General features: G+C 40.4%; 1 protein-coding gene across 4 annotated transcripts in view; it reads left to right on the top strand.

Annotated features, from left to right (window-relative positions):
- Positions 1-16,148, top strand: part of Camsap2 (calmodulin regulated spectrin associated protein family member 2) — an 88,658-nt gene that overhangs the window by 46,328 nt on the left and 26,182 nt on the right. For 2 of the 4 annotated variants that reach the window (XM_006982421.4, XM_016000975.3), the window contains exons 3-7: positions 5,605-5,766; positions 8,566-8,649; positions 9,310-9,342; positions 11,647-11,788; positions 11,976-12,115. In XM_006982421.4, the coding sequence (XP_006982483.1) occupies positions 5,605-5,766; positions 8,566-8,649; positions 9,310-9,342; positions 11,647-11,788; positions 11,976-12,115 (561 nt within the window). The remainder of the gene's footprint in view (positions 1-5,604; positions 5,767-8,565; positions 8,650-9,309; positions 9,343-11,646; positions 11,789-11,975; positions 12,116-16,148) is intronic. The other 2 variants (XM_006982422.4, XM_016000976.3) reach the window with 1 other exon arrangement.

Below are 16,148 nucleotides of genomic sequence, written 5' to 3'. Positions count from 1 at the left end.
GTTAAACATTTTTCACTTACTATTTGAGGTTAAATATATTCCAAATGGCAAACCTATGTGACATGTGAAGTATTAATTACTAATTTGGGATTAATTCTTTAAAAACATTCTGATGTGTCTATGCTGGTATGTGCCATTTCAGTAGAATGACTCAAGTATTTCCTGTTTATAATTAAGTCTTTTTTCCTCCTCTGTCCTTCTGTATGGGGCTGAGGCCAGTGTTTGTGTTAGGAGTTTTTCTCTTAGTTGTGTATCTGACTCTGTTGCAGGAATTATAAAAGCCATATAGCCATTGAGTTTCTTTTGTTGAGGCGAATCTACTTCTTCCAACACTTAGAAACTTTCATTTCTGCTTTTCAGAAGGTATGTGTTGTGTGTGTATATGGTGAAAGTGAGTGTGTGGGTGTATGTACCCATGAGTGCATGTCTGGAATCCAGAGCAGGACGCACTCTACCTTATTCCCCAGAGACATGGTCTTTCATGGAACTGGAAGCCAGCTGTTCCAGACAGGACCTGCCTGTCTCCAGCCTCCCAATGGTGGGGTTCTGGGTGTGCGGTCATGGCTAGCGTTTGATGTGGGTGCTGTGGTCTCAAATCCAGGCCCCTCTGCTTGCACAGCAAGCGCCCTTGCCCACTGAGCTGTCTCCAGCCCCAGAGCTCATTTCCTTCATATGTCTACCCTTCATTTCTCACATATACTGTGAGATAACAAAAATACACTCCTGGTGATACAGGTAGAGAGCCTCCTGGTGGCCTTTGGATGATACGCCAGACTTCACCAAAGCCAAGTCCTTGGAGCCCAACAGCCATTCCTTTTTATTACAATGTGTGTGGAGCTCTCCTGGGTTTGGTTTGGTTTTTTCATAACCAGTATTTTTGCGCTTGCTCCTAAATACCATATTTCACTCTGCCACCTAGTGGCCTCAATAGGCACTGTTGCTTCTATTGTAGTACAGGGAATCAGTGTTGGCATTAAGTCTGCAAGAATGACGTGATTGTTTGTGTTCTGCCTACTTTTCCTGGTTGCTATGTAACCATGAATCAGTTATAATTTTTCTTCTGTGAAATAGATATAATAGTGCTTAACTCAAAGCTTGTATATTAAACGAGTTCTCTCCCGATCCTGAAAACATTACGTCCTAAAGACTTTGCAGAGTGGGAGTACTAGGTGCAGTTAACAGCAAGAAGCTGAACAGCACCTGGCATCAAACAGGGCTAGCTGTTGTTATCCAGTTGATATGACTGTGTTTAGACAGGAAATTACATTCGCCTTTGGCCTTGAGTTTTCTTAATGTTGACCTTTTCTAGGTCTGTTATGAATATACTTTGTGTTATATATGATTCTTACCTTACTTCTATCTCCTAAAGTGAAAGCATGAAAAAATATTGAAACATAAGAATTCTTGTGAGTACCACATAAGAGTAGCTGTATAAGCACAATAATAGAGTCTTTTTCGTTTCTTCTGTCAGGAATTGAGCTGTTTTAAAACTACTTTAGTAATTTACTTACTGTTTACTATCCCAACTCTTGAAGTAAACTGTAGGTTTAATGTTTGCCTTTGCATGTTATATAGAACAAGGCACTTTCAAGTTTAACTTGTATTCATTGCTTTTTATTTCCTATTTCATATATGTGACATATTAATATAGAGGACATTGTTGTATTTTTTACTAGGTTTTTTTGTTTTGTTTTATTTTGTTTTTTGAGACAGGGTTCTCTGTGTAGCTTTGGTGCCTGTCCTGGAACTAGCGCTGTAGACCAGGCTGGCCTCGAACTCACAGAGATCTGCCTGGCCCTGCTTCCCAAGTGCTGGGATTAAAGGTGTGTGCCACCACCGCCTGGCTACTAGTTTTATTATATACATATTTCACATACTGTAAAGTAGCCAAATCTATCCTAAATCACTCATTTATATTTCCCTTTTGATGTAAAATACTAAAATGATTTCTTTTTTAAAGAGTGTGTGTGTGTGTGTGTCCCCTCCCCTTCTTCTCCCCCCTCCCCGCCCTCCCCCCCCCTTCCAGAAGGCAGAAGAGGGTGTTGGATCCTTTGGAGCTGGAGTTACAGACAGTTGTGAGCCCCTGACATGGGTGCTGGGAACCAAACTCAGATCTTCTGCAGTAGCAGCAAGAGCTCTTAATGACTGAGCCATCTCTCCAGGCCCAGTCATTTTAATGTCTATAACCCTTTCCTGTCGTATCTGTAGGACAAAAAAACCAAGAGAAATCATAGGATATATGAATTGTCTAGTGGTTCCTGAAATGTTTCCCACATTGTTGTCCATATGGGTTATGGTTTTAATGCTCAACTAAGAAATTTCATCCATGATACCTTGTCTGGGGACAAGAAAAAGGGCAGTCCTATGCTTTCTGGAGCAGAATTTCTTAAACTCTTTTGACTTGAGATCCTTTTCACCTGAGAATTTTTTTTATGAGCCTAAGTTTATAAACTAGGTATGCAAATCAAATATTTACCAATAACAAATCCCAAATTTATTTTAAAGCTATTCTTACATATAAATGTTTACCATTTACTAAGAGGAAGGTGAGTCTGCACACTAAGAAGATGGATGTTTATTTATTTCTACATAAAGACTAATCTTGGTTGAACATTTGATACTATAGGACTAGAGCATCCTCAGTTTTTTAGAGTTGGTTAATATTTGAGCAGGAGTGTGTGTATTTCATGCATGCATGCATGCATGCATGCTTGTGTGTGCACATGTACATGTGGTCCAGAGGTCAGCATTATGTGTCTTCCTCTGTTGCTGTCTACTGTTTTTGTTTTTCCTTGATACAGGGTCTCACTGAACCTGGAGCTTGCTGATTAAGTAGAGACTGTCAGGCTTCACAGCAAGTGACTTTCTTAAAAAGGTCTCATTGTTGCACAGAATGGTCTTAAATTCCTAGACTCAAGCAGTCCTCCTGTCTTAGCTTCAAATAGCTGGAATTATAGACATGTGCCACTGTGACCAGTGAAATGTAAATAAATAAAGTAGTTGGCACACTGTCTGACATATAAATGACAGTCATCATGGGTTTTGTTACTTCGAACATGAAGCTTTCTATTTCACACAAAGCATTGATTTTCTCTTAATACTATGAAATGTTCTAGAGGTTGAGTTCCCACCTAATACAGTCGTTCACTCCCTCAACCTCAAGCACAAAGCCTGCTCTTCAGTTTATCGTAGCCCATAGCTAGCTTATTCTACTTCCTGTATCCCTCCTCCCAGTGATGTAGTGTGTAAGAAGGTAACAGTCTTGCCCTCAAGAAACAGGTTTGTACGCAGATGACTGTTTAGGAGTAAGAGAAGTCAGTAGTTTTCATCCTTGATTGCTCTTTAGCATTATCATTGAAGCTGTTAAGAGATACCTGTGCTCATTCTGACTCAATGAAGTCAGAACATAGTACAGGCATATCTACAGTCTGTAAGAATCTGTGCTCAGTTTAGAGGATGAATGGGGCATCTGATTGGAAAGGGCAAAGGAAAAGTTTACAGTGAGAGTCCCATTCAAACCCGTGTCAGTCGGCATGAAAGGAAGAACTCCAGGCACGGAAGCTTGAAAAGGAATGGCAGACGTAAGGACCAGCAGGCAGTTTCGGGTTGCTGTGTTTGAGGGTGCAGAGGGAGTAGTAAGGCTAGAGTGAGAGGTACAAGTCAGATAATAAGAAAGCTTTGTCTCTGTAAGGAGTTTCTGTGTGGAAGTGCTCCTGAAGATACTTAAATGTCTACTCACTCCAGATAGCGAACCAACAGCAGACCAAAGTAAGGACACCACCAAAGTCCAACCTAGTAAACCGATGTGTTTTATTGGGGTTACTTACAGGAGCAGAAATGACTGTGAAATGGTTGCATTACCAAAGTGCACCCTGGCATGGGTGACAGTTCACAAAGGGGACACCTGGAACACACTGCACAGCCCACAGGCAGCTCAGCAGGTTGGAGGGGGTCCTTCCAGGCAGCTCAGCTGGTCTGAGTCTCTTCTAGGCAGCTCAGCTTATCTAAAAGTGTCTGCAGCAATCCTTGCAGCTTAATATGGCCTGGGGAATAGAGCAGCCTAGTAAATCTGGCTAGTTTCAGGGACTTCCTGAAGCTGTTGAGTTGTTTACTTCCCCAAGCTTCACCTCTCCTTAGAACATCCTGTTGCTTTATCCTCCTTTTAACATCCCCTGTCTTAAGGAGCTTCCCACCAAGACGGAAGGTTTTAGTCTCCAAGGAAACAACAGTGCAGGTTTTATTATGTTAAAAAAAATATGGATTTTTTTTGTAGGCATGATAAGATGCAAACTCTGATTTGGAAAAATCGAGTCTCTATTTTATAACATCTTCAAACTTCAAATGGATTTAATGGAGAAAATAAAGAAGACAGTATTTCTATATTAGGTTGGAGAAGACCATAGTAGACATTGTGTTAACTCCAGAGCCATAAAGGAAAGCACCCAGACTGGCAGATTTTACCAAGAAAAGCTAGGAAAAAGTGTTTGCTATCTAGACAACAGAGGACTAAGAATGTGCCCAGTATATGTTGAGCTCTTTACAAGTCAGTGAGAAAGATAATGTCCCAGTGAAGAAATAGGCAAAGGGTATTAATGGGCAGTTTCTGAAGAAGAAATGCAAGTAGATGGTAACCACGTGAAAGCATGCCCAGCAATAATCAGATAATTGCAGAGTCAGACAAATGTGACAATTTTAACCTTTCATATAGATGAAAAAAGTAAATATAAACAATGTAGAAATTGGCATACTAATAACATTCTTGGTGGGATGTAAGATTGGCATAACTTTCCTGGTTATCAAAGCTTAAACTGTAGTTACTTTTTGGACCCAGTAGCCACACAGGAAGTAATTATCCCCTAGAGAACAGTATTACAGCACTATTTGTAATGCTAGAGATGGTAGACAATGTGAACATTATACTTAACTGGTGTGTGTTGATTTTTTGTAAGAGTACAACTGAACGCACTACTGGAAGCAGAAGTGGAAGAGGGAGGGGCCCATTAATACACTTGTATAATAGTTGGTATTTTTAACTACCATGTAAGACATTCATATATTACCAAAAAACAATACAAAACGAAACAAAAACCCTGAGGAAATACTGGAAGTCCTGTGCCATAGGAGTTAGATGAGGAAGAATTTGGAGGCAAGAAAAATCAGTTACATATTCTTTTGTTGTTTATTCAGAAGTGAAACTTTGTAATCTCAATTGAAGGTGTGCCAGTCTTAATGAAGAGCACAGAGGGATATTTTTAAAGTTGGAATTATAAAGTTATACTGTGGGTTTGAAAAACGAGGGAAGATCACCAACAGTGATTCTGTAATCTGTCAACTGCATTGCAAATGCTACATGAGTGATTATAATGTTAAAAGGAGGGGGAGGAAAAGAGGCTTGAGTAGATAAAGAGCATCTTAACATAAGTCTTCAGTAGTAATTGAAGAATAAAATTAGTCTGGTATCACCTCAGCTTAGCATGCTTTGTTCTTTCTTAACACCAGTCTGTATTCTGGCTTTACTACCATTTTTTAAGAAAATGCTAATGTTTTACAATAAGGCAATTTCTAAGTATAATTTTGAAACTGTTTGTGCTTTTCTATTTTCAGAGTGCACATTTGGCCATGATTGATACTCTAATGATGGCTTATACCGTAGAGATGGTCAGCATAGAAAAAGTCATTGCATGTGCTCAACAGTATTCAGCTTTCTTTCAAGCTACAGATCTGCCCTATGATATTGAGGACGCTGTCATGTACTGGATAAATAAGGTAGGCTTCTGCTCATTTGGAATGGGTCTACTAGCAGGAAAACTAAAGTCTCTACTACTCATTGCTCCTGTATGGCTTTTTGTTTTAAATCAAAGTGCAGGCTAAAGTTGTACGATTTACTTAAAGCATTTTATTTTAAAAAGTGTAAGTTGAGCACAGTGGCTCAGATCTGTAATCTCAGTATCTGTGCGCTAAAGCTGGAAGATTTGAGTTCAAGGCCAGACTGGGCTATAGTGAGACCTAGTCTTAAAACAAGTGAAGGCGCAAAGCTACACAGAAACCCTGTCTCGAAAAACCAAAAGAAAAGAAAAGAAAACAAGTGTTGAAATGATGGAACATTTTTATATATTTGACAGTGTCTACAATTGTACTTATACTTAATGATTACTTATGGTTCCTCCAGCGTGTACCAGATGATTACAAAACCGAGAGCGCTCAGAATAAGGAACCACATAACGAGCAGTGAAATATTTTCAGATGATGTAATTCTTCCACATTTTTAATTGTAAGCGTCTTAGGTTTGTTTAACCAAATTGTATAAAATCATATTGATCATGGATTCATTTTCTTGGAGATTTTTTGTTTGTGCTTTGAACATGATTAAATTCTTGATTTATTATTCTCCTTGTCATTTGAGTAGTTAATTCTTCTTGACCCACATTCATGCATTCAGTTTGGAGACAAGGTCTCACTTGTAGGCCTCACTGACTTGAAGCTTGTAGAGATCCTCTTGCCTCTGTCTCTGGGATTACAGGCTTGTGCCACCACATCCAGATGGACCGACTTTCATTTGCAGTTGTCATTACAGAGAAAAGTAAACCAGGTTTGTGGGGCAGGCAGTGAACAAATGTGGAAGTTACCTCTTGAGGTGTTGTTCCTTAAATGCTTGCATGAAGCTAGTCATAAGCTAAATTGGCCTGGAGAAATGGCTCAGTAAGAAAGCCCTTGCTGTATTAGCATCAAGTCCAGAGTTCGGATCTCTTGATCGTACAGAAAGCTGGCAGCCCACGGATGGAGATGCTCTGAGGTCAGGAGTGCAATGGCTGTGTCGTGTCCAGAAGACAGCAGATCACAGCACTCCTCTCCCTCCTCCAGCTCTCATTTCCATGGTGTCCCCTGAGCCTTTGTCGCATTTAGGCATGAGCACTCAACAGCCACTTACTAACTCTCTGACCAGTTATGAGTCTCTGCTTCACCTGCTACCCACTGCAAGAAGAAGCATCTCTGGCCAAGATCTGTGGGAATAAACACAAGTCTTTAGAAGGCAGTTTGACATGTGATGGTCTTGCCCCCTGCTAGACTGTGTGTGCCATAGTATGATCTGCCAGGCCAGTATGCCCACCAGTACAGTAGTGGCATGACACTTATGGGGCTAACAAAACCACTCTCAGGTTGGATTTGAGGCCTGCTCACAGGAGGGATTTGTGCCTGAGACTGTAAACCTAGTCAGACACCTATGGCTGGGGTGGCTAGGGGCTTAAGGAAGCAACTGTTATTTTAGTAAATGCTCATGTGGAAGGAGAGAATTAACTCCAGCAAGTTGTCCTCTGACCACCACATGGAAGCCATAGCATGTACATGGCTAACGATACTGAACACCTTTGAAAATGTTTACTAGCCATTTGTATGTTTTCTTTTGAGAACTCTGTTCAGTTCATAGCCATCTCTCTCCAGCCCCCTCTGTACGACTTAATGTGATCCTATCCTTCCCAGGATGCCTTTCACATGCATCTACTCTGGTAGTGTCAGATTTCTCTTCGATTCTTCAAGCCAGTTAAATTACTTTTCTGTTTAATTCTATTCACTCTTTCCTGTGTCAATTGTTGGGAGGCCACATGTCCTGATTTATTTCTGTTGCTGTGATAAAATACCCTGACTTTGTGGGGTCATCATTGTGGGGAAGTCAAGACAGGGACTTCAAATAGTTAGTCACATCATACTCAAGAGCACAGAGAAATCAATACATGCTGCTTGCTTACTTGTGTACAATTCAGTGTCTCTACTCTTACACATTTCATCAAACACACACACACACACACACACACACACACACACACACACACACACACACACACCAATACCAACCACTTTCCCACCATCCCACCTCCTTGCTCCTGCCAGTGGTCCACCAACAAGTAGGCTATATCTTCCCATATCAGTTAGCTTAAAACAGTCTCCCATTGACATGTCCACAGGCCAACCCACGGTCACTCATTGAGACCCTTCCCAGCTGATTATAGACTGTGTCGAGTTGTCAGTTAAAATGAACACCATATCAACACGAATACAGTCCATTGTGTTCATTTTCTTCCTGAGTCCTGTCCTTCCACTTGCCTTTGCAGGATTTTTACGTGTCTACACATGCATGCATAAGTGTTTGTATTTGGCGCTGTGGGTTGAACACAGGGCCTCACACACGCTGTCTCGTGCACTGTTATTATTGAACTGTACATGTACTCCAGCCTTGCTTTTTATGTTTCGTACAGAATTTATAATTGTTATCTCAGATGGGCTCTGTGTGTTGAATGCCTAGAAGTACAATACATGTTACAAGTATAATAAGCTCTTACTAGAACTAGAACTTTCCAGTTTCTGGTATACAGTAGGTGCTCAATACATACTGTGTTACTTTATGGAAGTGATGTTAGAGTTTCAAATAAAGTTCCTTGGACATACTATTTTCTAGTTGTAAAAATGACATCTTATTTGTATGTTACTTGTATTTGATATTGGGGATCTAACCATGTCATTTTGTTGCTGTATTTTAATGCAAATTCACATTGATTTTTCTGTTTTAAGGTCAATGAACACTTGAAAGACATAATGGAACAAGAACAAAAATCTAAAGAGCATCACACAGCTGAAGCTCCCGGAGGTCAAAAGGTACACACTGCAGTGTGAAGTGTGATTATGGTGGTGGAGTCGTGAGCTTTAGAGATGCCAGCATTACTCTAGGAAATGCAAAATAAATAATCACTAAAAACTGATTTATACTGAGATTAGAAACTTACTGAATTTAGGTTTGAAAGAATAAAAAACGATAATCTGTAGGACACCTTTAGATGGCAAAATTATTAACCCTTTGATTCCTAGTCACTTCAGCTACATTGCTATTTGCCTTATGTTTCTGTTTATTGGAGAGACTTTTTTTCCCCTTCAGAAAGACTATTCCTTTCTACAGTTGGTCTACTAATATCTAAGAATCTAATCTTACAATCTTTTTACTTTAATAATACGGATTAATTTTAAGTACAATATGTGATTCTGAATCTGTGAAATAAAATTATTTGTTGCTAAAATAGCCTTAGTATCCTAAAATGTGATTCTGTATGGGGAGAGCCAAGAAGAGGAGATGGCGCTGGTCTTGGCTGTTGGAATCTCTGTAGCTGTAACTGAAGTGTTGATTGTCTTAGAACACGTGAGAACTGTGAATGGAGGGCCGCACTCCCAGAAGCCCACTGTAACTTGCTAACTGGATGATTCTGATAGACTTTTTCTTCACCTCCTGCTTTATCTTTTCTTCCTCCGCTGCTTCCTCTGAAGTCTCCTTCCAAATGGTTTTGGAAACTGGTTCCAGTAAGTTCTCCTCACTACTTCAGTTTTCTCTCCAGAATTGTAGTGGTATTGGTGGTATTGTTTATAGCTTGCTGGTATCATGCAAATATGTTTGTCATTGTGTAGAGAGATTAGGTTTTAATATACTTTCATCATATAAAATGGAAAATAGTGGGTCCAGCCAGTTTTAAGGACAGTTTAAAGACTAGACACCTTTGCTCTTCTCAACATTCATAGACCATTATTACTAATTACTAATGCCAGTGGGTAAAACAACCTGCAGATACAAAATCTTGCTAGTATTAAGAGTTTTCATAAAAGTGAATTTGAATAATCACATGTGTAAGTTGTCTGCCTGTTTGAATTAGTTTTGGCAGAATTGTTTTCTTTTTACCCTAACTGAAGCTAACACCTCACTATCTGGTGAAAGATCAAAAGCTTATCTGTGCCCTCACCAGTATTGCACCTAAACTGTGAATCTCTGATTTCACATGATGATTGATGTTTCAGGATTAAGTATGGGCAGTTAAAACAGAAAACAAACAAACAAACCAAAGACTCCTGTAGCTCATGGACTGTGGATAACTTATCTGGGACTTGTACAAACCTCATTGCTTAGTGGATTTTACAGGATACAGTCTTTAGGAGAATGCTTTAGCCTGCCACCCATTGTCTGAACCACAGACATTCATTGTTAGTGGGAGTGCACGCGCACACACTCACACACACACACACACACACACACACACACACACACACACACTCCTTATTCACGGATGCTAAGTGACAGAGGGACTAGAATAAGTGAAACCAGTTTTGCTGGTGATGCTAAGTTGGTTCAGTCCAGCCCTCCTGCCAGATAGTTGGAGACAAGAAGGCAGGTGTATGCATCAGTGCTCACTGCCTGGAAAGCAAGCTCACCTCTGGGTGGGTTTCTTTCTTCTTCTTCTCCTCCTCCTCCTCTCCTCCCTCTCTCTCCTAAGTTATCTCCCAGCAATAAAATGAAGTTTGCTTAGGGATGAGATAAAAGTCAGTGATCAAACAGTCCTAGGTAGGCTATGCAAGATGTCTCACAACTGTTAACACCGGCATTCAGAAGCTGAGGCCAGAGGATTGAGATGTCAAGGCCATCTCCCCCAAAAAAAGGAAAGGAAAGGAAAAGTAGAATCTGTGTGAAAGATTTGTACATGTAAACAATTATTTTCTGAATATAGGTTATGTGTGAGTTAGGGATATATTACCTGTCTTGCACTCCTGCCAATTTTTTTTCAAGAGGAAAACATGTTCCATGATTCTTGTCAAATAAATGTTCTTGTCAAATAAATATTCTTTTCTTCATTGGTGCATATGTTTTCTGGAGGATGTCTTTAAAAGAATCTAATTACACCTTCATGTGTTAAGTGTTTTGTTCAATAAATTTGAAATTTTCTGTTTTTAGTCTCACAAGCATTTTTCTTCACAATTGTATTTTAACTTATAAATTGCAGAGGTGACAGTTTAGACAGAATTGGAAGAAAAACATTTAAATTACTCTTTTATAAAAATGATACCGCCAGGCAGTGGTGGCACCTGCCTTTAATCCCAGCACTTGGGAGGCAGAGGCAAGAAGATCTCTGTGAGTTTGAGGCCAGCCTGGGCTACCAAGTGAGTTCCAAGAAAGGTGCACAGAAACCCTGTCTCAAAAAAACCGAAGGAAAAAAAAAAAAAAAAAAAGGATACCTACAGCTGGCTCAGTGGTTAAGAGCACTTGCTACTTTTGCAGAGGAACCATGTTCAGTTCCCTGAACCCACACAGTGGCTCACAACCCTCTGTAACGCAAGTTCCAGGGAATCTGACCCTCTTCTGGTTTCCACAGATACCAGGCACACATATAGTCTACATATTTACATGCAGGCAAAACACCCATATGCACAAAATAAATCTTTTTAAAAGTGACTACTAAATATCAATAGCCTATGTAATCATACAGTTTGCCAATAAAAGGCTTTCTGCACCATCAGTAAGTCATAAGCGTGATTTTTCTTGCCTGTGGGGAGCTACTAGCTAATAACAACTAGCCTGCACTGATTGCTTCTTTGTGCCCAGTAGTGAACAGAGCACTGTGTGTTCGTCGTCTTTTTAAATCCCCCAGTTATATTAGGTTATGATTTGAAAGTAGTATTGTTGCTGTCAGTTTAACCTTGGTGAGTAGTTGGTATTTCTCGTTTCTCCTGATTCATATTTTCTTAATATTATTAAGAACTAGAGTCTACAATTCTGTGGGGTTTTGTTTGTTTGTTCTCTCAGCATTGCTTAGTATTGATTCAGATCTCTTTGTGTTGTAGGCTCGTTACAGGAAGGAACAAACGTTACTTAAGCAACTGCCATGCATTCCATTGGTAGAAAATTTGCTGAAGGATGGTACAGACGGCTGTGCATTAGCTGCCCTTATTCATTTCTACTGCCCTGGTGTTGTCCGATTGGAGGGTAGGTGTTCCAGGGATCGGTTTCTAAACTCTGCATAGATGGCAAAGAAAGTGGAGAACTTGTTGTCTAGTGGCTATCACTTACAAACACGTTTGCTAAGCAGATTTTACATAACTGTGTATTTGTACTGTCGGTAGTTATGAAGTGTTCCTAATTAACCCAAAGTCATCCCCTTTTCTGTTTGAAGATATTTGTTTGAAAGAAACTATGTCTTTGGCCGATAGCCTGTATAATCTACAGCTGATTCAGGAATTTTGCCAAGAATACTTAAACCATTGCTGCCATTTCAGCTTGGAAGATATGCTTTATGCTGCTTCATCCATAAAGGTAAATTAAATCATTCTCTGTTTTCCTTTTGATAAAGTTTAAAAACCATGGCAACAAGCTGGGGTGTATCTCAGTGGTGCAGTAGTCCCCATCATGCACAAGGGTCCAGGTTGCGTCTCCTCAAGTCTAGCAATAGAAAAGGTGGGAGCAGGAAAATCAGGAGTTCAAGGACAGGTTAAGCTTTGTAATGAGTCTGAGGCCAGCGGAGATAGAGCCTTTCTGCAAAAATAAATGTATGTAAATAAAAGCTTACAAATTCACTTTATCAGTAAAGAACTTGGGGGGAGGGTTGATTTTTTTTTTTCTTCCTATTTAAGCATCCATTGCTAACTACAAGTCTTTTACATTGTAAAGACAAACACAAACTCTTGTATAAAATTGACCTGTTGTCTTGGTGTGGGCAGAGTATGAACCCACATTTTATGAACCATTAAATGGTTTTTGATCATAGGTTAAAAAGGAGGAGATTCTTCCTTTCAAAGCTGAGTGTGAGTGTATGCCAGTGATCCTAGTATTCTGAAAATTGATGGGGAAGCATGAGTTGGATTCATGCCCGGGGACATAATGAGACCTGTCAAAGAAACAGCAAACAAACAGTGACGAGAAATTCTTTCTCGTGAAGAATTTTTAGAGAGCCACATGAAACACTTGTGTGTGTGTGTGTGTGTGTGTGTGTGTGTGTGTGTGTGTGTGTGTGTGCATATTTGTGTTGCGATGTGTGTGTATGTGGAGTTAAGAGAAGGGTTGCCGCACCTAGCTTTTATGTAGATGCTGGGGATCCAGCCTTGGGTCCACATTGCTCCACTGAGCCATCTTTAGCCTCTGGTAGATTTTTAAATCAGATGTCAAATGCTCTTTTTTGCTCAGGGTTACTCTGGCTCTTCAGGGTTTGGGGGCTCCCACATGAATTTTAGGACTGTTTTTTTCTAGTGCTGTAGCGTGTCATTGGAACTTTGATGAGGATTACATTGACTCTGTAGATCACTTCAGGAAGTTGGCCATTGTAACAATATTAATTTTGTCACTCCATGTGCTTCTTTAGTTTCCAAGCTTTAGGAATAAGTGACTTTATAATACGTTTAGTTAATTAGAAGTTTGGCTTAGAGGTAACCATTTTCTGTCGGGCTTAATCAGAGTTCCAGGGCTAATCCTGCTCGGAAGTACTAAATAGCTCCTCTCTGCATATGCTAGCACCTTACACTTGGAATTCTTATTCTCTAGTCTCTCCTCTTTCTCCTTTGTCCATTTCAGGATCTTCAAAGGGCAGAAGATAGAGCCAATGATAAAAAGCATTTCCAAATGAGGCCCTAGTCCCAGTGACTCAAATGGTAGCCACTCCCTACTCTGACACATCCAAAGAGAAACCTTGATTAATCAATTTTGAAGGTTTACCTACACCATTATTGCCTTTATGTCTTACTAATGACTTTGCCAGCAGTTTCTATAAAATATAAGTGCTACTTTATAATATGAAGTGAAAATTTGTCATATGCCTAAGATGTATATTTGTTTAAAAATTGCTATAGATTACGTTTGGTAGTGTTCCTTCCTGTCCTTTTGGAGAATAAAATAGAATGTAGACTTTCAATAAACCATATAATCCTGATATTTAGATCATTTTGAGCATGATCCAAATATAAAAACATTTCCTTAAGTCAAGCTTATTTAAGTAAGTAATTGTCAACAGAAAGTCTTTGTTCATGTTATGCATTCTTTGCTTAATTATCACAACTACAAGTTTGAATTTAGCTTACTATCTTAAGGCTCTAAACTCTAGGGAAATTGCTTGGTCCATATTGCTGGGCACCTCATTTCCACTTTAACTTTTAATAGTGGGTGTTGAGGAATGTATGGGAAATGAATTTCTGTTGTAGAAATATAAATTGGCTGCTTTGGAGGATTATTGGACATTGCCTGGGCAAGTTCCTGTACTAGATCCTGAGCACACCCAAAAAGCATTGAAGGGTCAGGCTGTGCCTAGTTGGAGCCTAACTCCCTTGCAGTGTACTAGATAGCCTATTTTCTAAAGGGACCGTGGCCGTTGAGAGGCCCATAAAGACTGCCTCTGATGTTGAAAAGTTAGGAATGATGCATTTTAGTAGGGGCATAAATTTAAATGTCTTATAATATCATTGGCCTGTGTAAAGGAAGGTAGTTGAGAGCTTTGTTGCTTTTGCTGAAACAGAAAGCTCCCTAAGACATCGTTAAGTGAGGGTAAAGTCAACAAAAAGACTATAACTGTGTGCGTGAGTGTGTGTGTGTGTGTGTCTGTGCATGCATATTTTAAACCTTTCTCCTCTCTTTTTCCTTCAGGGCTAGGGATCAAACTCAGGATCGCTGACCCATTATTCCCTAAACAATGCAGTGTAATAACTATTTACATATTGTAATAAGTACTAGTAAGTAATGTAGAGGTGGTTTTAGCTGTCATGTGGGGCTAGAGAGATGACTCAGCTGGTAAAGGTTCATACTACAGCCTGACACCTTGAGTTTGATCTTCAGGACTCACATTGTGGAGGGAGAAAGCCAACTCCCCCCGTGGAGGGGTGCACATAGATTCTATGCATATACTACACAATCATAGGGAAGGGGCTTAAACATCCGTAAGTCTTGGGTGTCTGTATACACATGCACATACACTGCAATTGGGGTCCTAGAACCAATTGCAGATAGGTGCTAAGGCACACTTTTATATATTTAAGATAACTATAAAACGTAAGTAATTTCTTCTGAGTGTGGTGCTGGATATGGGAGAAGGTGTTAAGGTTTACTAGACTTCTCCAGTCTATATATTCTGTGTTGTTTACACTGTTTAAATATGTAGATGTGTCGACCTTCTTGACTAACGGAAGTGGAGGTTGGAGATGGCTCAGAGGTTAAGAGCAAGTACTGCTTGCTCTTGCAGAGGGCCTGAGTCCAGTTCCTAGTACCCGTGTTAAGTGACTCGCAGCTGCCTGTAACTTCTCCGACACAGTCTTCTGCTTTCCACAGGCATCTGTGCTCACGTGCATGACCCCACATGCAGACACATGCTACATGTATTTAAGAAGTAGGGCAGGTGTGGTGATGCACATCTTTAACCCCAGCACTCAGGAAGTAAAGACAGGCTGATCTCAGGGAGTTACAGGCCAGCCTGGTCTACATAGTGAGTTACAGGCCAGCCAGGGCTACAGAGTGAGATTCTGACTCAAAGTAAATTGGGGAAAGATGATTTTAAATTAATGTTGTACCATTTCTGGAATATGACCAATTGTCATTTAATTATAATTTTATAATGAAATAATCTCAGTTACCAGGGAAATTATTTCTTCCTGTTCTGCCATCTTGTGGCCAATTTTTGCCATTATCTTATCAGGACAACTCTTAATCAGGTCCTTAAAATACATATCCTTTTCTATCAGCAGATAACTACTGCACATTTTACGGGTGTTTTTTCAAAAGATGAAGTCGGCTCTAGTTAACTGTACTAGTAGGCTAGACCCGAGCAGCAGTACTTACAAGTTTACCCTTTGGCTTTAGAAGGTCTACCGTAAAGACCAACGCAGAGTGTGGGTTACGGTGATCTCAGTGTGCCCGTGGGGCTGCTGCTGCTGTAACGGGTGTCTGAGTAAAGCATTGAGGAAGCAGTTCCTGGTACTCCGTTTCAGAGGCTTGGCTCCATGGGCAGTGAAGCCTTCTTCACTGGGAACGGGAAGCAGAGAGAACGCCTGCGCGAGCTGGTTCCTCTTCCTCCTCTATTCCTGCTGGGCTGCCAGCCCCTCGGATGGTGCTGTCCACATTCTAGATTGTTCTCCACTAGATTAGTTGTCCTTGGAGATGGGCTCCCAGACTGAACCAACAGTGGGCTTTCCTCCTCCTCCTCCTCCTCCTCCTCCTCCTCCTCCTCCTCCTCCTCCTCCTCCTCCTCCTCCTCCTCCTCCTCGGCACTCGTGAGTTCAGTCTGGGTAACAGTGACGATTAGCCATCAGGCCAGAGATGCCCTTGTCAGTGTTGGCTGTGTGCTGACTTCCGTTTGCTGCTGCTGTTGTTGTTG

This window comes from Peromyscus maniculatus, chromosome 11 (assembly GCF_049852395.1).
Source record: "Peromyscus maniculatus bairdii isolate BWxNUB_F1_BW_parent chromosome 11, HU_Pman_BW_mat_3.1, whole genome shotgun sequence".
In the NCBI taxonomy this organism is placed as follows: domain Eukaryota; kingdom Metazoa; phylum Chordata; class Mammalia; order Rodentia; family Cricetidae; genus Peromyscus; species Peromyscus maniculatus.
Note: the sequence above shows the minus strand (reverse complement) of the source record. Positions and strands in the feature narration are given on the sequence as shown.